This window comes from Oncorhynchus mykiss, chromosome 7 (assembly GCF_057628025.1).
Source record: "Oncorhynchus mykiss isolate SJ-2025 chromosome 7, ASM5762802v1, whole genome shotgun sequence".
NCBI lineage: Eukaryota > Metazoa > Chordata > Actinopteri > Salmoniformes > Salmonidae > Oncorhynchus > Oncorhynchus mykiss.
Window position 1 is genome coordinate 67,132,956 of NC_143028.1, and position 27,583 is coordinate 67,160,538.

At 42.1% G+C, this 27,583-nt stretch overlaps 1 protein-coding gene across 4 annotated transcripts in view; it reads right to left on the minus strand.

Annotated features, from left to right (window-relative positions):
• Positions 1 to 1,938: 1,938 nt before the first annotated feature.
• Positions 1,939 to 27,583, minus strand: part of LOC110528452 (ubiquitin-associated protein 2) — a 29,897-nt gene continuing 4,252 nt past the window's right edge. For 2 of the 4 annotated variants that reach the window (XM_036984034.2, XM_090241812.1), the window contains exons 5-27: positions 22,834 to 23,002; positions 19,023 to 19,106; positions 18,812 to 18,878; positions 18,602 to 18,699; positions 18,278 to 18,330; positions 17,910 to 17,980; positions 17,294 to 17,444; positions 16,826 to 17,117; positions 16,162 to 16,427; positions 11,481 to 11,668; positions 10,890 to 11,163; positions 10,554 to 10,590; positions 10,291 to 10,459; positions 8,586 to 8,634; positions 8,024 to 8,483; positions 7,786 to 7,877; positions 6,056 to 6,106; positions 5,863 to 5,953; positions 5,332 to 5,700; positions 5,119 to 5,223; positions 3,469 to 3,539; positions 3,038 to 3,220; positions 1,939 to 2,709 (exon numbers count right to left, since the gene is read on the minus strand). In XM_036984034.2, the coding sequence (XP_036839929.2) occupies positions 2,614 to 2,709; positions 3,038 to 3,220; positions 3,469 to 3,539; positions 5,119 to 5,223; positions 5,332 to 5,700; positions 5,863 to 5,953; positions 6,056 to 6,106; positions 7,786 to 7,877; positions 8,024 to 8,483; positions 8,586 to 8,634; positions 10,291 to 10,459; positions 10,554 to 10,590; positions 10,890 to 11,163; positions 11,481 to 11,668; positions 16,162 to 16,427; positions 16,826 to 17,117; positions 17,294 to 17,444; positions 17,910 to 17,980; positions 18,278 to 18,330; positions 18,602 to 18,699; positions 18,812 to 18,878; positions 19,023 to 19,106; positions 22,834 to 23,002 (3,486 nt within the window). In that variant the 3' untranslated portion in view covers positions 1,939 to 2,613. Of the gene's footprint in view, positions 2,710 to 3,037; positions 3,221 to 3,468; positions 3,540 to 5,118; positions 5,224 to 5,331; positions 5,701 to 5,862; positions 5,954 to 6,055; positions 6,107 to 7,785; positions 7,878 to 8,023; positions 8,484 to 8,585; positions 8,635 to 10,290; positions 10,460 to 10,553; positions 10,591 to 10,889; positions 11,164 to 11,480; positions 11,669 to 16,161; positions 16,428 to 16,825; positions 17,118 to 17,293; positions 17,445 to 17,909; positions 17,981 to 18,277; positions 18,331 to 18,601; positions 18,700 to 18,811; positions 18,879 to 18,971; positions 19,107 to 22,833; positions 23,003 to 27,583 lie in introns of all 4 variants that reach the window. The other 2 variants (XM_036984035.2, XM_036984033.2) reach the window with 1 other exon arrangement.

The window sequence follows — 27,583 nt, forward strand, 5'->3', positions numbered from 1 at the left end:
GGTGGATTGTATTTATCATCATTAGTCATTTAGGTCAACATTGGATCATTCAGAGATCCTCACTGAACTTCTGGAGAGAGTTTGCTGCACTGAAAGTAAAGGGGCTGAATAATTTTGCACGCCCAATTTTTCAGTTTTTGATTTGTTAAAAAAGTTTGAAATATCCAATAAATGTCATTCCACTTCATGATTGTGTCCCACTTGTTGTTGATTCTTCACAAAAAAATACAGTTTTATATCTTTATGTTTGAAGCCTGAAATGTGGCAAAAGGTCGCAAAGTTCAAGGGGGCCGAATACTTTCGCAAGGCACTGTACCTACACGTACACTACGGTAAAAGAGGCAGGCCTCCTAATTGTCCCTAGAATTTCTAAGTAAACAGCTGGAGGCAGGGCTTTTTCCAATAGAGCTCCATTTTTATGGAATGGTCTGCCTACCCATGTGAGAGACGCAGACTCGGTCTCAACCTTTCAGTCTTTACTGAAGACCCATCTCTTCAGTGGGTCATAATATTGAGTGTCGTCTGGCCCAGGAGTGTGAAGGTGAACGGAAAGGCTCTGGAGCAACGAACCGCCCTTGCTGTCTCTGCCTGGCCGGTTCCACTCTCTCCACTGGGATTCTCTGCCTCCAACTCTATTACAGGGGCCGAGTCACTGGCTTACTGGTGCTCTTTGTCTGTGCCGTGGCGGAGATCTTTTTGGGCTATACTCGGCCTTGTCTCAGGATAGTAAGTTGGTGGTTGAAGATATCCCTCTAGTGGTGTGGGGGCTGTGCTTTGGCAAAGTGGGTGGGGTTATATCCTTCCTGTTTGGCCCTGTCCGGGGGTATCATTGGATGGGGCCACAGTGTCTCCTGACCCCTCCTGTCTCAGCCTCCAGTATTTATGCTGCAGTAGTTTGTGTCGGGGGGCTAGGGTCCGTTTGTTATATCTGGAGTACTTCTCCCGTCTTATCCGGTGTCCTGTGTGAATTTATGTATGCTCACTCTAATTCTTTCTCTCAGAGGATGCCTCAGGACTACCTGGCATGATGACTCCTTGCTGTCCCCAGTCCAACTGGCCGTGCTGCTGCTCCAGTTTCAACTGTTCTGCCTGCGGCTATGGAATCCTGACCTGTTCACCGGACGTGCTACCTGTCCCAGACCTATTATTTGACCATGCTGGTCATTTATGAACATTTGAACATCTTGGCCATGTTCTGTTATAATCTCCACCCGGCACAGCCAGAAGAGGACTGGCCACCCCTCATAGCCTGGTTCCTCTCTAGGTTTTGGCCTTTCTAGGGAGTTTTTCCTAGCCACCGTGCTTCTACACCTGCATTGCTTGCGGTTTGGGGTTTTAGGCTGGGTTTCTGTACAGCACTTTGAGATATCAGCTGATGTACGAAGGGCTATATAAATAAATGTGATTTTATGTCAACTCGAATCCCTAGCAATCTGTATTGTTGCTTTTCTGTAATTGGGTTGTGTACAATAATTTTCAACTGGAAATATACATTTTAAGAGCCTGCCTTCTGCATAATGGTCATACATGGTATTCATGAAACTGCAGATTGCAAATTTAAGGACAAAAAAAAAATGTATGAATCAAATCATGGACAGTCCCAGCTTGCTTATCCTTGAGATTGTTGCCCGGTAAACGGGGTGTCATTCGATGCGGAGTAGACAATTCCCGAACACAGCTAATGGAACTTTAGTGAACTTTGAATAACTAAAACAAAGTACAAGGCATGTTGTGACTACATGTAAGCAAGCTTCCAAAGATCAAACCTTTGTATCTTAGTTTCAAAGTGGGAAAGGAGTTTATTTCACCCTGTGAGTTGAGTGACTAAACCAATGGTTGAGTACATGTGTTGAATCACAAGAATATGCTGAGTGACTGGTTTACAGTACGGTATCATGTGGACCTGCAATGTTTTGTATAATAATCCAATAAAATACATTTATAATTCATAACTGTTCAGAACTTTTATTTGTTGGACAATGAAGATTAAACCAATGTTATTGACATCCAATGCCTGGCTGTCACACATCAGCCAACTAAAGGTGGGAATCAAATGTTGGAATAAAGGGGCGAAAAATAAAAAACTCAAGCTATCAACAACTTAAGTCACCCTCAATAGAAAAGAGTTCAGATGGGAGAGACCGAAGTTACAAAAAAATAAAATAAAAAGCTTTTAAAAAAGGCTTCACCATGAAAAATGATGCTTAGCAGTAATGTACATCAGGGTCATGTATGCATACAAAAATCATCCACGCCACATGATGCTTGTTCTGGTTCAAGTATATTCACCATCAACTTCATAATTACTTCTCATGATCTTTGATGCTCATCTTCCTGACATTTTGAAATAAAACAAAACATCCTTCAAAAAAAATAAAACAAATGCAGAAAACCACATTTCATGTCCTACCAATACATATATACTGTATAAATACATACATAAATATATTTTACATACAACAGCCATAAATTTGAAAAGGGGAATATTGAGTAGGGGGGGATGGGTGGTAGTGTGTTTTAGCTCGGTGCTGTAAAATGGTTTGTCCTTCGATGGTCTGATCAGTCAAGATAGGTGGGCACGCTGCAGTATATACACTCAGACACACAACGCTGTCAGTTGCCCCAGTATGGGGAGCTGCCATAGCTGGACTTGTTGACCTGGCTCTTCTGCTGGATGCTGCTAGACTGGCCTCGCTGGCTAGGACCGCCCTGCAAACGGAGATGAGGACACCGTCACAAACTGGACATGACCATCACAAGTAAGGTACCACACTGATACACAACAAAGACGTAATGGGAATATAAACCAAAGGTGGGCTATGTGATGGCTTGTGAGAGTGCAGACTTTTGTTCAAGCTGCAATTTATCTGATTGACCTAAATCAGTCTTGATTGATCTTAATACTGCTTGGCTGGAACAAAAGCCTGCAACCGCACCAGCGCATTGTAGGATTGTCCACCACCATCTAACCAGTGCCGTTGTGTGGCATGTTAAAGCAAGTTTATGCAGATGAGTGTTTGAGAGGAGTGTGTGTTACCTGTCCGTCCTGAGCCAGGTGATGGTGCAGCATCTGGGAGTGGGGTTGCTGGTGGGCAGGCTGCAGGATGTGGAGGAAGGGGGCAGGAGCATAGCCCCCTGGGGCCCCTCCAGGACCCCCCAGAGCTGAGGGCAGGTTGAAGGGAGGGGGAGTCCCCGTATGGAAACCCTGCTTATCAAAGGACTGGAGAAAGACGGAAGGAGAGCAAAGTAGAGGTCAGCGATTAGGTTTCTCTGGTGGAAAACAAACATGGAGAAACAAATACCATCTCTGTTAAGCCCTGGCAAGGACTTGAATTTCAATTCTAATTGACAAGAGATTATTATTATTGTGTATCTTATCCTAGGAAAATAAGCCCTGGTGGACTAATGAGTATTGTAATGAACTAAACAAAATTTGAAATACAAACATGACTACATCAAAGATCTCACCTGGGTCTTGTTGTAAACACTGCCACTGATTTCTGGGATCCCGGTGTTGCCTGACGTCACAGAGATGCCGCCTAGCGTACGACAAAATATAAAATACTATAGTTGAAAAAAAACATTCAAATCACAGAATTACTTAAGCAATGAGTCCTGAGGTGTGGTAGTGCCTTCAGAAAGTATTAAGACACCTTGACCTTTTCCACATTTAGTTAAGTTACAGCCTTAGTCTAAAATGTATGAAATAGTTTCCCTCCCTCAATCTACACACAATAACCCATAATGACAAAGCAAAAACAGGTTAAGAAATGTTTGCTGATTTATAAAAAGTAATAAAACCTTACATAAGTATTCAGATCCTTTACTCAGTACTTTGTTGAAGCACCTTTGACAGCGATTACAGCCTCGAGTCTTATTGGGTATGACGCTACAAGCCTTCTCTGCAGATCCTCTCAAGCTCTGTCAGATTGGCTGGGAAGCATTGCTGCACAGCTATTTTCAGGACTCTCCAAAGATATTCGATCGGGTTCAAGTCCGGGCTCTGGCTGGACCACTCAAGGACATTCGGACTTGTCGCAAAGCCACTCGTGTTGTCTGGTCTGTGTGCTTAGGGTCATTGTCCTGTTGGAAGGTGAAACTTCGTGCCAGTCTGAGGTCCTGAGCACTCTGGAGCAGGTTCATCAAGGATCTCTGTACTTGGTTTCATCAGACCAGATAATCTGGTTTCTTATGGTCTGAAAGTCTTTCAATGTATTTTGACAAACCCCAAGTGTGTGGTCATGTGCCTTTTACTGAGGAGTGGATTTCGTATTGCCACTCTACCATAAAAGGCCTTATTGGTGGAGTGCTGCAAAGATGGTTGTCATTCTGGAAGGTTCTCCCTTCTCCACAGAGGAACTCTGGAGCCCTGTCAGAGTGACCATCGGGTTCTTGGTCATCTCCCTGACCAAGGCCATTCTCCCCTGATTGCTCAGTTTGGCTGGGCGGCCAGCTCTAGGAAGAGTCTTGGTGGTTCCAAACTTCTTCCATTTAAGAATGTGTTCTTGGGGACCGTCAATGCTGCATACATTTTTTGGTACTCTTCCCCAGATCTGTACCTCGAGAGAATTGTGTCTCGAAACTCTACAGACAATTCCTTTGACTTCATGGCTAGATTTACCACAACTACAATCAAGTTGTAGAAACATCTCAAGGATGATCAATGGAAACAGGATGCACCTGAGCTCAATTTCAAGTCTCATAGCAAAGGGTCTGAATACCCCCCTTATTGCTATTATAAACTGGTTACCAACTTAATTAGAACAGTAAAAAGTTATTTTTGTCATACCCATGGTATAGTCTGATATACCAAAGCTTTCAGCCAATCGGGGCTTGAACCACCTAGTTTATAATGCCTCATAAAGCATGCCAGGACAGCTTATAACACTATACTTTCAAAATAATGTATCAAATGTTATTGAAATGACAAGTTACTGACAATATTATGTATTTATTTAACCTTCATTTAACCAGGCAAGTCAGCTGAGAACCAGTTACAATTTTCAAAAATTAAAAAGACAGAAACATGGACAACTCAAGAGACAAAATAGTTCAAGCATGGTAACAATAGGGGGACAGATGGTAGGTAAGATGACAGTGAAGTGATGGGTGATGTACCTTTACCAGCACCTGTAGCAGCAGATTTGGCCTGACTCTGGGATGAGTTGCTGTAGCCTTTGCTGTAGTCCACCCCTGCTTGGCCCTGGGTCAGGTCCTCATACCCTGAGGACACCACAACAACATACTGACATCAACTCTGTCCTTTCCTCAGAGGTCGACTAGATTGTTGGTGTTTGTGTGCGTCTCGCTCGCTATCTCACTGTAACCGACCTGAGCTAAAAGTGTGCTGGCCGTAGCCGCTGGGCTGCTGCTGGAAGGGGCTTGCTGAGGGGTTACCCAGACCCACACCATGCTGTTTGGCTGGCCCTTGTCCCTGGGGCATGAACATGGTGTGGCCGTACTGGAAGGCAGCGCCGGGCATCCCGGGATAGTAGGGCAGGCCCGTGTAGCTGTAGCCCGGCGGGAGGAAGGCCTGCTGCTGCTGGCTGCTGTGGTGGCCCTGAGGCTGGGGCTGGCCTTGAGGCTGAGGGGGTTGAGGCTGGGCCTGGGTCTGGCCTTGTTGGGGCTGCTGTTGGGCTGACAAGTTGCTGGGGGGTGCAGGGGAGGTGGAGTCACCCCTGCCAAACTTTGTGACTTCACCTGCAGAAGGGGTGGGAGACATGGAGGTGTCCGCTAAGTGTCTGTGATTGTGTCGGATGCTATTTTCAAACAAATACAAAAAATTACAGGAACTTGTTTCAATAGGCTGATTCCAATAAGTTGACCGACGAGTTTGAGAGTAGCGCTGCCAGAGTTGCTTACCTGAGTAGGGGTTATTGGCGAGGCTCCCATCTCTGCCAGAGAGTGCTGTGGGGCCAGGGAATGTGATTCCATAATAATCCTGCAAAGAGGGCTTTACACAAAGAGACAGGATCAGAAAGGACATCCTAATGCTTGTCCTGTCTTTTCACAAACACTTTCATTGATTAGTGAAGGGTAAAGGGTTGAGACTCACCATAGGCAGTCTGGACTGCAGCATGTGGAGGTCCTCATAGCCATAGATCTGCTGTGGAATACACACAGGGCAAGTACAGTCAATTGGAGGAATCGTAAGTCCAGATAACAAAAGACAGATGCTTTGAAAGTAGTTTATGGGACAGGTGAGACAGTTGCACGCACGCACACTAGTGTTACTGAAACCAGATTTAGTATCACAATATTCAAATCAAATGTTATTTGTCACATGCTTCATAAACAACAGATGTAAACTTAGTCAGTGGTGGAAAAATTGTGATACTTGAGTAAAAGTATAGATAATAGAAAGTTAATAGAAAGTTACTCATGTAAGTGTTAGTCACCCAGTAAAATACTACTTGAATAAAAGTCCAAAAGTATTTTTTTTTAAATATACTTAAGTATAAAAATAAAATCTAATTGCTAAAATACACTTAAGTATACCATGTTTTTTTTTTATTTTAATATACTTGATTTTACATTTTAGGGATAGCCAGGGGCACACTCCATCACTCAGACATAATTTACAAATGATGCATTTGTGTATAGTAAGTCGGCCAAATCAGAGGATGACCACGTGTTCTCTTGATACGTGTGGGAATTGGACCCTTTTCCAGTCCTGCTAAACATTCAAAATGTAACAAGTACTTTTGGGTGTCAGGGACACTTATAATACATATATAGCCAAGTATGGAGTCAAAAGTACATTATTTTCTTTAGGAATGTAGTGAAATAAAAGTAAAAATATAAATATAAAGTACAGATACCCCAAAAAATGACTCCCTGTCACTTCTTGGCGACAGGGGAGCAGTATTGAGTAGCTTGGATGAATAAGGTGCCCAGAGTAAACTACCTGCTACTCTGTCCCAGATGCGAATATATGCATATTATTAGTAGTATTGGATAGAAAACACTCTGAAGTTTCTAAAACTGTTTGAATGATGTCTGTGAGTATAACAGAACTCATATGGCAGGCGAAAACCTGCGAAAAATCCAACCAGGAAGTGGGACATCTGAGGTTTGTAGTTTTTCAAAGCTTGGCCTACCGTATACACATTGAGATATGGATGAGGTTGCACTTCCTAGGGCTTCCACTAGATGTCAATCGTCTTTAGAAACTGGTTTGAGGATTCTACTATAAAGGAGGGGCTCATGAGACCTCTGAGTCAGTGGTCTGGCAGAGAGCCTCGGTTTCGTTCCAATGCTTTTCTGAAGACAAAGGAATTCTCTGATTGGAACATTATTGATGTTTTATGTTAAAAACATCCTAACGATTGATTCCATACATCGTTTGACATGTTTCTAAAGGACTAACGGAACTTTTCGAGTTTTGTCTGGATGAAGTGCCTGCGCCTCATGAAGATGGATTACTGGGCTGAACACGCTAACAACAAGTGGCTATTTGGACATAAATGGAACTGGAGCCAGTTCTGTCAAGTTGTGGGAAGTGGAGGTATGATGTTTTCATTAGAATGCATGCCGTCGCTTGCTTTTCAAAAGTGGCACATTTGCAAGAAGACTGACTAGCTTACTTCTGCCCCCTTAAGAAGATTCAGACAAATTACTAGACAGACACGATCCTCTCAATCTGTATATGACGTGAGACACATTTGACAGAAGTACCGAAAGTAAAAAAATAATCTATTTTTTTATGTTGTGGTATTGAAAAAGTACCGAAGTTGTGGTATACCGTGCAACACTAATGCGCACACACACACACTCACTCATTACCGGGTAGGCTGGCAGCAGGCCTCCTGGGCCCATGATGTACTGGTTGGGTAGTAGTGGGGGCCCTCCCTGGGACAGGTTAGGATGAGCTTTACCTGGATAATACAAGGATACACACTGCTTCTAGACAATACAGTTTCACTTGTATGCTTCATGTTTCTGGCTAACTCTGTGTGTGTGTGTGTGTGTGTGTGTGTGTGTGTGTGTGTGTGTGTGTGTACACGAATATATTTGTGAGTACCAGTTGAGGAGGAGAGCAGTGGTGCGGTCCTGGGGGCCGAGGAGAGGTTTGATTGGGCTGTGGTTCCATTGGCGCTGAGCCCCAGTGCTTGGCTGGCGTGTAGCCCGCTGGTGCCACCCATGCTACTGACCATACTGTTCATGTGGCTCATGGTGCCCATGATGTGAGCCATGCTGCTGTTGACCTGGTGCAGAGACTGGGCCGGGGCCTGGTGCAGCGACTGAGCCTGGGCCTGGTGCAGCGACTGAGCCTGGGCCTGGTGCAGCGACTGAGCCTGGGCCTGGTGCAGCGACTGAGCCTGGGCCTGGTGCAGCGACTGAGCCTGGGCCTGGTGCAGCGACTGAGCCTGGGCCTGGTGCAGCGACTGGGCCTGGTGCAGCGACTGGGCCGGGGCCTGGCCAGTTGAGTAGGAGCCAGACGAGGGCACCAGAGAGCTCACACTACTGTCCACACTGGTGTACTACAAAGAGAGGGATAGAGAGAGAGTTAAGGAGGAGATTGTACTCTGCATAGACCTCTCTAAAATAAATGTATGTGTGAGTGTGTGTTAAGCCATACTCACAGTGAGAGAGCTGGAGCCGAGCACTGAGGAATGACTACTGCTGCCATGACTACAAGGTAGAGAGAAGAAGACCCCTTAACTTTATCCACGTTTTGTTACGTTACAGCCTTATTCTAAAATGGATTAAATGATTCCCCCCCCCAATCTAAACACAATATTCCATAATGACGAAGCGAAAACAGGTTTTTAGAATTTCTTGCAAATTGATTAAAAATAAAAAACAGAATTAATGATTTGGAAAGGCACACGCCTGTCTATATAAAAAGTCCCACAGTTGACAGTGCATGTCAGAGCAAAAACCAAGCCATGAGGCCAAAGGAATTGTCTGTAGAGCTCCGAGACAAGATTGTGTGGAGGCACAAATCTGGGGAAGGGTACCAAAAAATGTCTGCAGCATTGAAGGTCCCCAAGAACACAGTGGCCTCCATCATTCTTAAATGGAAGAAGTTTGGAACCACAAAGAATCATCCTAGAGCTGGCCGCACAGCCAAACTGAGCAATCGAGGGAGAAGAGCCTTGTTCAGGGAAATTTCTGACAGAGCTCCAGAGTTCTTCTGTGTAGATGGGAGAACCTTTCAGAAGGACAACCATCTCTGCAGCACTCCACCAATCAGGCCTATATGGTAGTGGCCAGATGGCTGCCACTCCTCAGTAAAAGGAACATAACTGCCCGCTTGGAGTTTGCCAAAAGGCACCTAAAGGACTCAGACCATGAGAAACAAAATCCGCTGGTCTGATGAAACAAAGATTTAACTCCTTGGCCTGAATGCCAAGCGTCACACCCAGAGAAAACCTGGCACCATCCATATGGTGAAGCATGGCGGTGGCAGCATGCTGTGGGGATGTTTTTCAGGAGCAGGGACTGGGAGACTAGTCAGGATTAAGGCAAAGATGAACAGAGCAAAGTACAGAGAGATCCTTGATGAAAACCTGTTCCAGATTGCTCAGGACCTCAGACTGGGGTGAAGGTTCACCTTCCAACAAGACAACGACCCTAAGCACACAGCCAAGACAATGCAGGAGTGGCTTCAGAACAAGTCTCTGAATGTCCTTGAGTGGCCCAGCCAGAGCCCAGACTTGAACCCGATCAAACAGAGACTTGAAAATAGCTGTGCAGCCACACTCCCCATCCAACCTGACCGAGCTTGAGAAGAGAAGATTGGGAGAAACTCTCCAAATACAGGTGTGCCAAGCTTCTAGCGTCATATCCAAGAAGACTCAAGGCTATAATCGCTGCCAAAGGTGCTTCAACAAAGTACTCTGTAAAGGGTCTGAAACCTTATGTAAATGTGATATCAGTTTTAAAAAAAATCCACATTTGCAAAAATGTCTAAAAGCCTGTTTTTGCTTTGTCATTATGGGGTATTGTGTGTAGATTGATAAGGGGAAAAAAGTATTTAAGCAGTTTTGGAATAAGGTTGTAACGTAACAAAATGTGGAAAAAGGGAAGGAGCCTGAATACTTTCCGAATGCACTGTATAAAGGACATTCATTCATTTATATATACACACCACTTGCCTTCTGCTCTTGATTTAGATATATTCACAATCAAGTATATTCATCTCAATAGATACTAGAAGTTAACTGCATTTGTAGCCTATAGTGGCAAACTTGAATTCTGTATGCATAAATTGCCTCTCACTCATGTCAATACAAGCACACATCCAAAGACGTCAAGGGAAAAGTGAGTAGATGTGTGTGTTACCTGCTCAGTGTGGCCAAGCTGGCAGAGGGCATGTCATGTGGCAGACTGGGAAGTGCTGAGCTGTGGGGGGGTATGGAGGAGGGCATGAGGGCAGAGGGGGCAGGAGCACTGCTGGTACTGATGCTCGGAGAGGGAGATTCTGGCTTTGGAGTGGAGGAGGCTGATGAAGCTGGGAAGAAAGAGAGACGGAGAAACAATCACAATTTAACTACAAAAGTAGCAGCACTGAATGAATGATTGATTTAATGAAATGTGTTACTTACTGTCCATCGCAGACGTCCTCACACTGTTCAGACCGTTCTGTTGAGACGAGCAAACGACCAAGTTTGTATTCTTCACTCAAGTCAACTTATCTTTATTATCCGACAGTGGGAAATTATTTTATCATACAACAACAACTGGTGCGTCTCACAATTACACAAGCCATGACAGTGTGGAAGGGTCTTATTCATTAGTGCACACCGTAGCAAAACGTTTTGCAACGGAAAATAAAAACAAACGCTTCTTATTGGACAAGTTCAGGTCGTTCCTCCATGTTTCAGTCCGTTTGGTGCCGAACGACTACGACTCCGGTGGCCTTCAATGTTAGATCGACTCACCATGATTGGTCCGGGGGCCTCTTTGCTCTGGGAGAAGGCCAGGCGTGAGTGAGGGGCCACAGGCCCACAGTCATAACCGCTTCCCAGTGAGACGAAGGGAGAAGTGGAGGAGGAGGAGGGCACTGAGGAGGAAATAGAGGAGGAGGGAGTGGAGGAGCTGACCATACCCATAGCGGAGGGGGCGAGGCTGGGCATGGCCACCGACGGGGAGTGGTAGATGGGCTCAGAGGAGGACAGAGGGAGGGGAATAGAAAGAGGGGTGCCCATAGATTCACTGGTGACAAACAGAGAAGAAGGTTTTAGTTATAAACATGCCATAAGTACAAGTACATAGTATAAAGTATTCAAATAGACTTCTAGTCCAAGGGGTGTGGTTGCATGGTCTTCAGTCTGTTGGCCACCCCTTTGATCTGTTCAGGAGAGTGCAACATAACAGAATACATATAGCTAGACATAGAATAACATAGGATTGTCTATCTGTTCTGCACAACATTTCTATCAGGCACAAAGGGGAATCACGTAAACTCGTTACTCTTCTATCTGCAACATTTAACCTAACTGAATACACCTGTGGTGGAAATTGTGACCCACCTGAGGGGTTTGGAATAGAGGTTGGTCTGGCTCTGTGGGGCGGGGGCCCTGGAGGCCACGCTGACACATGTCTCCACGGGGCCAAAGTCCGGCAGGGTGGCCTCCGAGCCAAAGTCCAGTGCTCCGAACTGAACGTTGAGACCGGGGATGTCGGCAGAGCCGGGCATTTCCACCGCCGACGAAGGGATCTGGTCAGGAGGGGAGGGAAAGCTCTCACTCAGAGTGGGCATACTGTCGGTAACATTATCATTTACAATCCTTGCATCTGAGAAGATCAGCCTGTGTAAGGATCTGCAAAGATTTGCTTATCTTGATCCCCAATACCCTCAAACGCCCTTAGCTTCTTAGTTTAGAGCAGTGCGCTACAATGCTGGGCATTGATCAAATTAAGCATCAAGACATTGATTAGATCAATCAGGTGTGTTAGATGGCGCCGGAGAAGAAGGCTGACGTTTTACGTGTTCCTATCCAATTGTGTTTTTTTGTTCGTTTCTTGGCATTGTTTAACTTATTTTGTACATAATGTTGCTGTTACCGTCTCTTATGATCAAAAATAACTTCTGGAGATCAAGACTGAGATTACTTACCATGGACTGGCAGAATCCTTTTTTTCCTTTAACGAGTGACGAGCTCGATGCGAATTATATACTGCTTTCCCGGGAAAAGCTCCAGATCCCCGTCATTTGCGTGAAGAGAAGGCGGAGAAAAAGGGGCCGGAGGGCAGTTTGCCTTCTGAGAATTCGTATGCGATTGAATAAACCCCCACCTCCTTCCATTCTGCTAGCAAACGTGAAATCTTTGGAAAATAAAATCAATGACCTACGTGGAAGATTAAACTACCAGCGGGACATTCAAAACTAATATCTTACGCTTCACGGAGTCGTGGCTGAACGGCAACGTTATCAACATACAGCTGGCTGGTCATACACTGCACCGGCAGGATAGAACAGCGGTGTCTAGTAAGACAAGGGGCGGCGGACTAGGTATTTTTGTAAATAACAGCTGGTGTACAAAACTCTGGACCACCTATACTCCACACACAAAGCGCTCCCTCGCCCTCCATTTGGCAAATCTGAACACAATTCTATCCTCCTGACTCCTGCTTACAAGCAAAAATTAAAGCAGGAAGCACCAGTGACTAAATCAATTTAAAAAAGTGGTCAGATGATGCAGATGCTAAGCTACAGGACTGTTTTGCTAGCACAGACTGGAATATGTTCCGGGATTCCTCTGATGGTATTTACAACACATCAGTCATTGGCTTCATCAATAAGTGCATCGATGGCGTCGTCCCCAGTGACCGTACGTACATACTAGAGGTCGACCGATTATGATTTTTCAACGCCGATACCGATTATTGGAGGACCAAAAAAGCCAATACCGATTAAATCGGCCGATTTTTTAAATAATTTTTTATTTGTAATAATGACAATTACAACAATACTGAATTATTTAAACTTAATACAATACATCAATAAATTCAATTTAGCCTCAAATGAATAATGAAACATGTTCAATTTGGTTTAAATAATGCAAAAACAAAGTGTTGGAGAAGAAAGTAAAAGTGCAATATGTGCCATGTAAAAAAGCTAACGTTTAAGTTCCTTGCTCAGAACATGAGAACATATGAAAGCTGGTGGTTCCTTTTAACAGGAGTCTTCAATATTCCCAGGTAAGAAGTTTCAGGTTGTAGTTATTATTGGAATTATAGGACTATTTCCCTCTATGCCATTTGTATTTCATTAACCTTTGACTATTGAATGTTCTTATAGGCACTTTAGTATTGCCAGTGTAACAGTATAGCTTCTGTCCCTAGCCTCGCTCCTCCCTGGGCTCGAACCAGCAACACAACGATAACAGCCACCCTCGAAGCAGGGTTACCCATGCAGAGCAAGGGAAACAACCACGGACTCAGAGCGAGTGACGTTTGAAACGCTATTAGCGCGCGCTAACTAGCCAGCCATTTCACTTCGGTTACACCAGCCTCATCTCGGGAGTTGATAAGCTTGAAGTCATAAACAGCGCAATGCTCGACGCACAACGAAGAGCTGCTGGCAAAACGCTGTTTGAATGAATGTTTACGCGCCTGCTTCTACCTACCACAGCTCAGTCAGATACTTAGATACTTGTATGCTCAGTCAGATTATATGAAACGCAGGACACGCTAGATAATATCTAGTAATATCATCAACCATATGCAGTTAACTAGTGATTATGATTGATTGATTGTTTTTATAAGTTAGTTTTACCAGCAACTTACCTTGGCTTACTGCATTCGAGTAACAGGCAGTCTCCTTGTGGAGTGCAACGAGAGAGGCAGGCCGTTATTGCCTTGGACTAGTTAACAGTAAGATTGAATCCCCCGAGCTGATAAGGTGAAGATCCCATGAACGAGGCAGTTAACCCACCGTTCCTAGGCCGTCATTGAAAATAAGAATGTGTTCTTAACTAACTTGTCGAGTTAAAAATATTCAATAAAGGTGGAAAAAAAAATACAAAAATAAAAGAGTGCCAAATCGGTGTCCAAAAATACAGATTTCCGATTGTTATGAAAACTTGAAATCGGCCCTAATTAATCGGCCATTCCGAGTAATCGGTCGACCTCTAGTACATACCCCAACCAGAAGCCATAGAGTACAGGCAACAACCGCACTGAGCTAAAGGTTAGAGCTGACATTTTCAAGGAGTGGGACTCTAACCCGGAAGCTTGTAAGAAATCCCGCTATGCCCTCCGGCAAACCATCAAACAGCCAAAGCGTCAATACAAGACTAACATCGAATCGTACTACATTGGCTCTGACGCTCGTCGGATGTGGCAGGGCTTGCAAACTATTACAGACTACAAAGGGAAGCATAGCCAAGAGCTGCCCAGTGACACGAGCCTACCAGATGAGCTAAATTACTTTTATGCCAGCTGTACCGGAAGACTGTGTGATCACGCTCTCCGCAGCCGATGTGAGTAAGACCTGTAGACATGTCAACATTCACAAGGCCGCAGGGCCAGAAGGATTACCAGGACATGTACTGCGAGAATGCGCTGACCAACTAGCAAGTGTCTTCACGGACATTTTCAACCACTCCCTGTCTGAGTCTGTAATACCAACATGTTTTAAGTAGAACACCATAGTCCCTATGCCCAAGAACACTAAGGTAACCTGCCTAAATGACTACCAACCCGTAGTACTTACATCTGTAGCCATGAAGTGCTTTGAAAGGCTAGTCATGACTCGCATCAACACTATTATCCCAGAAACCCTGAACCCACTCCAATTTGCATACCGCCCTAACAGATCCACAGATGATTCAATATCTACTGCACTCCACACTGCCCTTTCCCACCTGGACAAAAGGAACACCTATGTGAGAATGCTATACATTGATTACAGCTCAGCATTCAACACCACAGTGCCCTCAAAGCTCATCAATAAGCTAAGGACCTGGGACTAAACACCTTCCTCTGCAACTGGATCATGGACTTCCTGACGGGCCACCCCTAGGTGGTAAGGGTAGGTAACAACATCCGCTAATCTGATCCTCAACACAAGGGCCCCTCAGGGGTGCACGGCCAGGCACGACTCCAACACCATCATTAAGTTTGCAGATGACACAACAGTGGTAGGCCTGATCAACGACCATGACGAGACAGCCTATAGGGAGGAGGTCAAAGACCTGGCCGTGTGATGATTGTGGACTACAGGAAAAAGAGGACTGAGCATGCCCCCATTCTCATCGACGGGGCTGTAGTGGAGCAGGTTGAGAGTTTCAAGTTCCCTGGTGTCCACATCACCAACAAACTAACATGGTCCAAGCACACCAAGACAGTCGTGAAGCGGACATGACAAAACCTATTCCCCCTCAGGAGACTGAAAAGATTTGGCATGGGTCCTCAGATCCTCAAAAGGTTATACAGCTGAACCATCGGGTTGCATCACTGCCTGGTATGGCAACTGCTCGGCCTCCGACCGCAAGGCACGACAGTGGGTATTGCGTACGGCCCAGTACATCACTGGGGCCAAGCTTCCTGCCATCCAGGACCTCTATAACAGGCGATGTCAGAGGAAGGCCCTAAAAATTGCCCAAGAATCCAGCCACCCATGTCATATATTGTTCTCGCTGCTACCGCACGGCAAGCGGTACCAGAGCACCAAGTCTAGGTCCAAGAGGCTTCTAAACAGCTTCTACCCCTAAGCAATAAGAGTCCTGAACTAATCAAATGACTACCCAGACTATTTGCAACCCCCCCCCCCCCCCCTTTTATTCCACTGCTACTCTCTGTTATCATCATCTATGCAGTCACTTTAATAACTCTACCTACATGTACATATTACCTCAATTACCTTGACTAACCAGTGTCCCCCTGTGTATGGTCTTGCTATAGTTATTTTACTGCTGCTCTTTAATTACTTGTTACTTTTATTTCTTAATTGTATTTTTTTTTTTAACTGCATTGTTGGTTAGGGGCTCGTAAATAAGCATTTCACTGTAAGGTCTACACCTGGTGTATTCATCCCATGTGACATTTGATTTGATTTAGAACTAGGCTAAGAGCCTTAATAGCAAAGGTTGACCATTACTGACCTGCACACTGGGTGAATCTCTGAAGACTTTCCTTGATTCCCCCGTCTTTGATTCCGTGACTTCACACAGGGAATCGAGGAAAGACTTGACTTTGGTTCCTTACCTTGGAGGTGGGAGGTATCCTTCGTTTCTGAGCCTTTAGTTGAGGAACGCGGTGCTGCTGCTGCAGCGAGCTGCTGCCCTGAGGGTCCGGCCCTGCGCTGGGGGCAGGCTTGGCACCGATGGCGGCCAGGGGGGGTCCCTGGCTGGGGGAGGGGGATTGGGCTGGCGGGGGGCTGGACTGGCGCGCCAGGGGCAGAGAGGGGGCGCCGTGTCTCTGGACTAGATGGCTCAGCACCAGGGACGGCTCAGGCTGCAGTCTAAACTCCCCTGGAGGGCAAAAACACACAAACACAGATCAGCCAGGCATATGGACACAAACACCACATGAAGACATATGGTCATTTATTTTTTGAAGCCATATGCCAGGTATTTGAAATGATAGATGAATTTGATAAATCTCTAATTAAATCTGATAAAAAGTGTTTGAGTGTGTGGTGGGTGTTGTTCTATCTTTGTGGGGATGTGAAATCCCACACAAGGACAGTAAAACAAGGAAGATTCTTCCCACGTACCCCACTAGGACAAAGGCTATTTTAAACTTAGGGGTTAGGTTTATGGTTAGGCCTACAATTAGGGTTAGCAGTTAGGTGTTAAGGTTAGGGAAAATAGGATTTTGAGGTTTAGGTCCCCACGAGAATAGAAAAACAAGTGTGTGTGTGTCTCACGGCTGAAGTGGGAGGTGAGTGAGGTGGTGGTGGTGCTAGGCTCTGGGGTCTTGATGTCCCAGCTGGAAGTGGAAGGCGGAGGGAGGACCGGGGGCGCTACTCCTAACCCTGGGAGTCTACTCCCCAGCGAGGTGCTGCTGGTCCCCTGTGTGCTGGGAGGGGGGGCTGCCTGGGAGGAGGGGAGAGGACCCAGGCCTGGGCCCTTCAGCTGCTCCAAGATCTGGGCCCCTGGACTGGACTGACTCCTCTTAGACTGACCCAGGTCCCCAAAACCTGCCCCCAGCACTGACGACTGGCAGGGAGCGAGCGAGACAGAGAGTTAGCTTGGGGTGCTTGCAAATTGTTTAAGACATATTTTCAGAATGAATGGGGCGCTATGATAATACAAGAAAAATATGGTGATCATGTACAGGAAATATGTATTTGAAAACTGTAAAGGAAACGAGTGTGTGGGAGGGTATGGCTCACCAGGGCGGCATGTGCGTAGCTGGTACTGCCTGTGCCGACGGCCGACCCGTTGCGGGCGGGGTGATGGTGGGAGTTTGTGAAGACCAGGCTCTGAGAGGAGGGTGCCTCTTCTCCTCCCACTGGCTTCTGCAGCATAGACGCATGGTCCAGGCTACAGGAGATACACATACAATTATTACAAAATAATACTATTTCTATTATACACATACACACAGTCAGAATGGGGACCTGCTACAGAGATACACATCACAGCCACTATGAGAACCCGGTCTACAGGTGAAGGATCCATTCATCCAGGATATTGTGCATGTATAGACCTGGGCCAAACATATCACTCCATGGAATAAACCTGGCAAAAAGGTAAAACTGTTGTTTTGTGCACCGCTGGGCACTAGTATTGTCCTATATTTTGTGCGCCGCCCTATGGGAATCCCAATCGCAGCCGGTTGTGATACAGCCTAGGATCGAACCAGGGTCTGTAGTGACGCCTCTAGCACTGAGATGCAGTGCCTAAGACCCTGCTCCACTCGGGAGCCCATATATATACAAACACAATACCAAAATCAGTGTTGAAATGTGCCCTTGTTGGTTGTGCGGATGTTGAGCAGGGAGTTACCTTTGCCCAGGTATGATGTGGTTCTGAGGTGCCGGTGCACTTGAGGCAGTGAACACTTTGGTCTCAGAGAGCTGAGGGAAGACAGAGAGAGGGTTACGGAGTTGGTGACAAATGCAATAGGCAGAGTTGTGAGATGCAAGCAAATCTATGGTTTTGTTAAATTACAATCCACAATGGCCAATCTAACACTGTCCACTTCAAGGAAAGCTCCATATCAACTAGCATAAACCTTTTCAACAAACAACTAACGCTGTATGAGAACTAGTATATTGTATTTGTTCCATCTGAAGATAAATCTCCAAAACGTGAACATAAGACTCACAGCTCCCTCCACCCCCTGACCACTACTCCCCAGTACTCAGACTCACATCCTCGCTCCAGTCCTCAGCAGCCCAGTCCTCCAGAGTACTCCTCCAGGCCACTGCATGGTGAACACCAGTGAGGGGTTAGAGGTTATTGAAGGTCAGAGATGAAGGGGGAAACAGAGGCTTTATGGAGAGGCGTTAGAATATGAACTGAAGTCCAGGGACATTTCCCTAGCACTAGTCTACAAGGAACATTAAAAACAATGAACACATCCTGACCAATGAATACATCCAGAGTTGATATTTTTTCAACTCTGCACCTGGGGAAATTGGTGGATGTGTGCACACATTTTTGAAAAGCCCAGTGTTTCATGGTTCTGGCCTCACCTGTCCCGTCTGTGCTGTTGATGGCTCCTGACTCCCAGGAGTCATCTTGTGTGGTCCCTGTCCTCTGTTCTGCAGTGTAGTCTGCTGGGTTAAAGGTCCTGAGGAGAGGAGGGGTCTAGGTGTAAGAAAAAACAGTGTACGAGGAACCAGACAGGTGTGTGTGTGTGTGTAAGAGTTGGTATGTGCAGGTGTGTATATTCCATAACTCACCCCATTCCCTGGGCTGAGAACCTGCTTCCCGCTGGCACCCTGCCCCTTCCTCTGCCACCAGATCCGACTGTAGTACACACACAGACAGACACGCACTAGGTCAACACACAGAAAGCATGGAACCAAACAAATTGTGTTTAGTTAAGATACCACAAGTTACCTGGGAGTGTTGACTGGAACATATGAGAAAGTGCCACTAAATGACACTCACCTCTACCCCCTCTCCCACCCCTGCGGCCTCGCTCTGACCCTCTGTCCACAGGGACCGCTTCCACACCATTCTCCTCTGGCCGCACTGCTCAGAGAGACAGAAAGAAAAAGGGAGAGAGGGGAAGGGACAGGACTTAGTAACTGTAACCTTTACAGACAGATTATATGGTATGTTGGCTATAAAAAAAATGCTGGCAATGTTTTATAGAGCCCAAATCATACAGTCCCATTTTTACCACATTCTTTTATATCGCCCATGCACATGCCGACAAGTACAGGAATGGGAGTAGGCATGAGCGATGTGGGTGGACGTCTATTTTAATACATGCATTAAATATATGCCATCACAAAGAAACCCATTATTCATGTGTTTTAGGCAGGTCCTAAGAAACATTATAAGACTAATAAAATGTATTTTCAAAAGAATAGAAAGGCATATTTTGAGTTTAATTATGTTACTGGTCTGTGCACCCTACGCCATGCTCATGAAATCAATAGTTATTTTAACAGAGGACTCACTTAGGCTACCCTGATCACAGTCAACACATAAGAATATAATGTAACAGAATAAAATCCAAAAATATTTCCCCACACAACTTCCACTTTTTTGATCCACGTTTTCTCTCTTTCCTACCCTCACTCCGCTTTGTCGGGAGCAGGCATAGGGTCTTACATTGAGAGTATCTTCATCGTCAATCTATACTTTCAAAAGCATGCGAGTCATTTCACAACCTCCGCTGGCTTTTGGAGTCATCTATATTAGAGGTTGACCAATTCATCGGAATGGCCAAATAATTAGGGCCGATTTCAAGTTCTCATAACAATTGGAAATCGGTATTTTTGGACACCGATTTGGCCGTTTTTAAAATTTAATTTTTTTACACCTTTATTTAACTAGGCAAGTCAGTTAAGAACACATTCTTATTTTCAATGATGGCCTAGGAACAGTGGGTTAACTGCCTTGTTCAGGGGCAGAATGACAGATTTTTACCTTGTCAGCTCGGGGATTCAATCTTGCAACCTTAACTAGTACAACGCTTTAACCACCGGATTACATTGCACTCCACGAGGAGACTGCCTGTTACGCGAATGCAGTAAGAAGCCAAGGTAAGTTGCTAGCTAGCATTAAACTTATCTTATAAAAAACAATCAATCATAATCACTAGTTAACTACACATGGTTGACGATATTACTAGTTTATCTAGCGTGTCCTGCGTTGCATATAATCGATGCAGTGCGTATTCGCAAAAAAGGACTGTCTTGCTTCAATGTGTACCTAACCATAAACATCAATGCCTTCCTTAAAATCAATAAACAAGTATATCTTTTTAAACCTGCATATTTAGTTAATATTGCCTACTAACCTGGCTTGTTGCGAACTCTGTGAAGACTATTTCTTCCTAACAAAGACAGCCAACTTCGCCAAACGGGTGATGATTTAACAAAAGCGCATTTGAGAAAAAAAGCACAATCGTTGCACGACTGTACCTAATCATAAACATCAATGCCTTTCTTAAAATCAATACACAGAAGTATATATTTTTAAACCTGCATATTTTGCTAAAAGAAATCCAGGTTAGCAGGCAATATTAACCAGGTGAAATTGTATCACTTCTCTAGCGTTCATTGCACGCAGAGTCAGTGTATATGCAACAGTTTGGGCCGCCTAATTTGCCAGAATTTTACGTAATTATGACATAACATTGAAGGTTGTGCAATGTAACAGGAATATTTAGACTTATGGATGCCAGCCGTTAGATAAAATACGGAACGGTTCCGTATTTCACTGAATGAATAAACGTCTTGTTTTTTAGATTATAGTTTCCGGATTCGACCATATTAATGACCTAAGGCTCGTATTTCTGTGTGTTATTATGTTATAATTAAGTCTATGATTTGATAGAGCAGTCTGACTGAGCGATGGTAGGCAGCTGCAGGATCGTAAGCATTCATTCAAACATAACTTTTGTGTGTTTTGCCAGCAGTTCGTCGCTGTGCTTCAAGCATTGAGCTGTTTATGACTTCAAGCCTATCAACTCCCGAGATTAGGCTGGTGTAACCGATGTGAAATCGCTAGCTAGTTAGCGGGGTGTGCGCTAATAGCGTATCAAACGTCACTCGCTCTGAGACTTGGAGTGGTTGTTCCACTTGCTCTGCAAGGGCCGCGGCTTTTGTGGAGCGATGGGTAACGCTGCTTCGAGGGTGGCTGTTATCGATGTGTTCCTTGTTCGAGCCCAGGTAGGGGTGAGGAGAGGGAAGGAAGCTATACTGTTACACTGGCAATACTAAAGTGCCTATAAGAACATCCAATAGTCAAAGGTATATGAAATACAAATCGTATAGAGAGAAATTGTCCTATAATTCCTACAACCTAAAACTTCTTACCTGGGAATATTGAAGACTCCTGTTAAAAGGAACCACCAGCTTTCATATGTTCTCATGTTCTGAGCAAGGAACTTAAACGTTAGCTTTTTTACATGGCACATATTGCACTTTTACTTTCTTCTCCAACACTTTGTTTTTGCATTATTTAAACCAAATTGAACATGTTTCATTTTATTTGAGGCTAAATTGATTTTTGTTGATGTATTATATTAAGTTAAATATGTGTTCATTCAGTATTGTTGTAATTGTCATTATTACAAATAAATAAAATAAAATAAAAAATATATATTTTTTAAATCCGTCGATTGATTGGCTTTTTTTGGTCCTCTATGTCTAAACTTTATTTAGGCTACATTATTGAATGCTAAATGTTTCTGATCAGTGATAGATGAGCAAAGGAATAGATGAGTTAAACCACCTCCACTTATTTGCCCAGCCAGAGAATTAACCAAATATACATATGGAGAGTCAGTTAAACAAAATCCCATTGGTTGATTAAGACAAGTCACAGGCTTTTGGTTGGGAGTAGACCTAGGCTACAACTGCAAGTCAAGAGCAAAATTATCCACTTGTTAAACTACATAACATGCTGGCAAAATGTTCTGATCAGTGCTAATGAATGAGCCAACTAGACAAGATGATCATGAGCAGAACGCACCTCAACTTAACTAACATTTCCACAGCCTAATTGTAGCCTAACCAAGAGCCAAACAGCGAATGAGTGAAAAGAAAAATCTGAAATGTATGGATTTATCAAGACAAGTCCCCACGCTTGTCTCAAAGCGGCAGGAAACTGTGCTAAAATAGTTGACCACACGTCAGACTATTGCTTCAAATATATTATAATAATTGGAAGACAGTTTCAGTAAGCAACAAGTTGATGCCTTCAATGACATTTGCCTACTTTATTCCCATATTTCTCGTAATTCTGTCATTTATTCCCAGTTATTCTCTATGGAGCCATCCAGTTGTGGCTAAGAAAACAGTACATGTGGTGGGCAATGCAAACAAATAGGTTTAGTGACATGCCTCGCAAAGTTTAGAGGATAGTAGTAACGTCAGCTGCCTAGCAACCATCAAGCGCTTAAAGAGCATAGTGCGTGCCAATCCCGTCTCAACATTACGGCTACATTTGATACTAAGCCGAAGGCAGGCCTTTACCGCAATCATGACTAGATCGGTTCGCGGAAATAAAAGTTTAGGCCTTGATACCGGCAACACCATTCAGATATAAAGGCGGAAAAAGTTGGTGGGATGCTAAAGTTGTCGGGAAAACATATTGGTTTGAAAGGTGTAGAACTGTAATAAACAACTGAAATCTTTTGACTAATCATTCACCCTGGCTCTTAGGTGATCAATTAGGCAGTGTTATAATGCCTTGTTTATTAACATATGGATAGAATTTGAGAGACTCCGTGGCCCCCTACCTCTCTCCCCCTGGCGGCTGCGATTGCTGGCCCCTCTGCCTCTCCGGTTGCTTCCCCCGCGGCCCCTGCTGACCTCCCTCTCTCCTCCTCTCTTCTCCCGGTTCTCCTTGCCCTCCGCAGGGCCTTCCTTCGCTAGGGGTTTCTTTTTCCCCACTGTCTCCCATGAGGTCTGAGAGAGAAAGATAGGTTTTAAAAAGTTTGATCTCTCCTTATTGACACATCCTCACTTGCTTTGAAAGGGGGGGTGTATAGGGAAATGGGAACAAGAGGTGGAGGGATGGAATTAGAGGGGGTGATAAGAATAGAGGATGGGAAAGAGAACAACAGATTAAAAGGTTACAAGTCAGATCCTACAACTGCTTGAACTTCTTCCTTTCCCATGAACTTCAAAGTACAAAATAGTCAATGTGAGATCATGTATTTATGTAATCGACATGTGGTTGTGACCCTGTATACCCCTCCTACTGCAGTGTCACAACGTCACTGACAAAGACAGACATCATGAAGGATTCATGACCACAGGGTTGCGGGAGCAGCAGTAGTAGATTGGGCTTGATTGGAAGGGCTGTGACAAGGGTTGTTGAGCGATTCATTGCCTACAGAAAATGTAGCTACTCTATTGTTCCTGCAAGCGTGGGGGGAGGCCGATGATAGAGGGCACCATCAGACCAACTCCTTGAACTTTGCAGTTGACACTCAAAAACACTATTTTCTGCACGTGCCGCACAAAAACCTGTCCCTGATATTCACACCTCAATACAACACATTACATTTAACTTCACACTTTTTGGATATTGGATGTAGAACTCATTCTGATATGACATATCTGACATCACGCTCTGAACTCCCATATTCTATTTGTAGGACACGTAGAGATGCATTGTGTCATTATTTTCGATATGAGAAACATGGGTTTTGTTTTCACATGTTATTTCTGCACTTGTTTGTACTATGCTATGTTCTTTGGGCACCATGTTGTTTCAATAAATATCCTCAGGCCTCAGTTTTGGATCTATTCCTTTTTTTGACAGCGTGCAGGTCTCTATTTCTTCCAGTATTGTTATTTTGACTTCTACGCACCTGGAACAGACACTTTCAGTAGTAAGGACCTTAAAAGAGAGCAGAAGGCCTCTGATCAGATGTGAGTAACATACCATTATTTAGTAATCACACAGGGAGAAAATCTGTTCGCATCTCACTTTCATAGCTCAATGAGTGACACACTGAGTCTGCGCACTTTTCATCAATTCCCCCCCACCACTCCAATTCCCCCCCCCCACCACTACCACCACTCCCTACCCCAAAAATACATATATAGAAGATATATAGAAGATATATATAGAAGATTTATATATATATATATATATATATATATATAAATATATTTATATATATATATATATATAAATATATATATAAATATATTTATATATATATATATATATATATAAATATAAATATATTTATATATATATATATATATATATAAATATAAATATATATAAATATATTTATATATATATATATATATAAATATAAATATAAATATATATATTTATATATATATAAATATATTTATATTTATATATATATATATAAATATATTTATATTTATATATATATTTATATATATATATATATATAAATATATTTATATTTATATATATAAATATATTTATATTTATATATATATATATAAATATATTTATATTTATATATATATATAAATATATTTATATATATATAAATATATTTATATTTATATATATATATATATATATAAATATATTTATATTTATATATTTATATATATATAAATATATTTATATATATATATAAATATAAATATATTTATATATATATATATATATATATATATAAATATATATATAAATATATATATATATAAATATATTTATATATATATATAAATATAAATATATTTATATATATATATATATATATAAATATATATATATAAATATAAATATATTTATATATATATATATATATATAAATATATATATAAATATATTTATATATATATATATATATATAAATATATATATATAAATATAAATATATTTATATATATATATAAATATAAATATAAATATATATATATATATTTATATATATATATATATATATATATATATATATATATATAAATATATATATAAATATAAATATATATAAATATATTTATATATATATATATATATAAATATAAATATAAATATATATATTTATATATATATAAATATATTTATATTTATATATATATATATAAATATATTTATATTTATATATATATTTATATATATATATATATATAAATATATTTATATTTATATATATAAATATATTTATATTTATATATATATATATAAATATATTTATATTTATATATATATATAAATATATTTATATATATATAAATATATTTATATTTATATATATATATATATATATAAATATATTTATATTTATATATTTATATATATATAAATATATTTATATATATATATAAATATAAATATATTTATATATATATATATATATATATATATAAATATATATATAAATATATATATATATAAATATATTTATATATATATATAAATATAAATATATTTATATATATATATATATATATAAATATATATATATAAATATAAATATATTTATATATATATATATATATATAAATATATATATATAAATATAAATATATTTATATATATATATAAATATAAATATAAATATATATATATATATTTATATATATATATATATATATATATATATATATATATATATAAATATATATATTTATATATATATATATATATAAATATATTTATATTTATATATATATATATATATATAAATATATTTATATATATATATATATATAAATATATTTATATTTATATATAAATATATATATATATATAAATATAAATATATTTATATATATTTATATAAAAGCCCAGAAAACCTTAAGTGTTATTACATACAGCCAGGAAGAACTATTGGATATCAGAGAGATGTCAATTTACCACCACAACCAGACTCTACGACCAGGAATATGACTTTCCCAAAGCGGATCCTTTGTCTGCACCTCCCAGGGCATCTGAACTGATTCCAGAGGCCGACACAAAACAATGCAGCCAGAGGAGAGGGTGCCGGAGCGGTCTTCTAGTGAGGCTTCGGATGCGCCCACACCACCCACCGCTTCCGAGTATACTACTCACGAATGTCCAGTCCCCAGTTAACAAAGTCGATGAAATCAGGGCAAGAGTTGCTTTCCAAAGAGATATCCGAGATTGTAACATACTCTGTTTCACGGAAACATGGCTAGCTTGGGACATGCTGTCGGAGTCCGTACAGGAACAATGGGATTTTCAGCGCATCGCACCGACAGGAATAAACATCTCTCCGGTAAGAAGAAGGGCCGGGGAGTATGTTTCATGATTAACAACTCATGGTGTAATTGTAACAACATGCAAGAACTCAAGTCCTTTTGTTCACCTGACCTAGAATTCCTCACAATCAAATGCCGACCGTATTATCTCCCAAGAGAACTCTCCTCCGTTATCGTGACAGCCGTGTATATCCCCCCGCAAGCGGATACAAAGACGGCCATCAAGGAACTTCACTGGACTATGCAAACTGGAAACCATATATCCTGAGGCTGCGTATATTGTAGCTGGGGATGTTCTCAAATCAGCTTTGTTAAAAAGGCTACCTAAATTCTATCAGCATATCGATTGCAGTACACGAGCGAGTAACACGCTCGACCATTGCTACTCTACCTTCTACAATGCATACAAGGCCCTCCCCCACCCTCATTTTGGCAAATCCGACCATGACTCCATCTTGTTGCTCCCCTCCTATAGGCAGAAACTAAAACAGGAAGCGTCCGTGCTTAAGTCTATCCAACGCTGTCTGACCAATCGGATTCCACACTTCAAGATCACTTCGATCACGTGGACTGGGATATGTTCCGGGTAGCCTCAGACAATAACATTGACTCAGTGAGCAAGTGTATAAGGAAGTGTATAGGAGATGTTGTACCCACTGTGACTATTAAAACCAGAAACCGTGGATTGATGGCAGAATATTGCGCAAAACTGAAAGCATGTACCACCGCATTTAATCATGGCAAGATGACAGAATACAATCAGTGTAGTTATTCCCTCCATTAGGCAATCAAACAAGCAAAGCATCAGTATAGAGACAAAGTGGAGTCGCAATTCAACGGCTCAAACACGAGACGTATGTGGCAGGGTCTACAGACAATCATGGATTACTAAAAGAAAACCAGCCCTGTTGCGGATATCGACGTCTTGCTTCCAGCCAATCTAAACAACTTCTTTGCGCACTTTGAGGACAATGCAGTGCCACCGACACGGCCCGCTACCAAAGACTGTGGGCTCTCTTTCTCCGTGGTCGATGTGAGTAAAACATTTAAATACGTCAACCCTCGCAAAGCTGCCGGCCCAGGCGGCATCCCTAGCCGCATCCTCAGAGCATGCGCAGCACAGCTGGCTGGTGTGTTTACGGACACACTCAATCCCTATCCCAGTCTGCTGTCCCCACATGCTTCAAGATGGCCACCATTGTTCCTGTTCCCAAGAAAGTAAGGTAACTGAATTAAATGACTATCACCCCGTAGCACTCACTTCTGTCCTCATGAAGTACTTTGAGAGACTAATCAAGGATCATATAACCTCCACCCTAG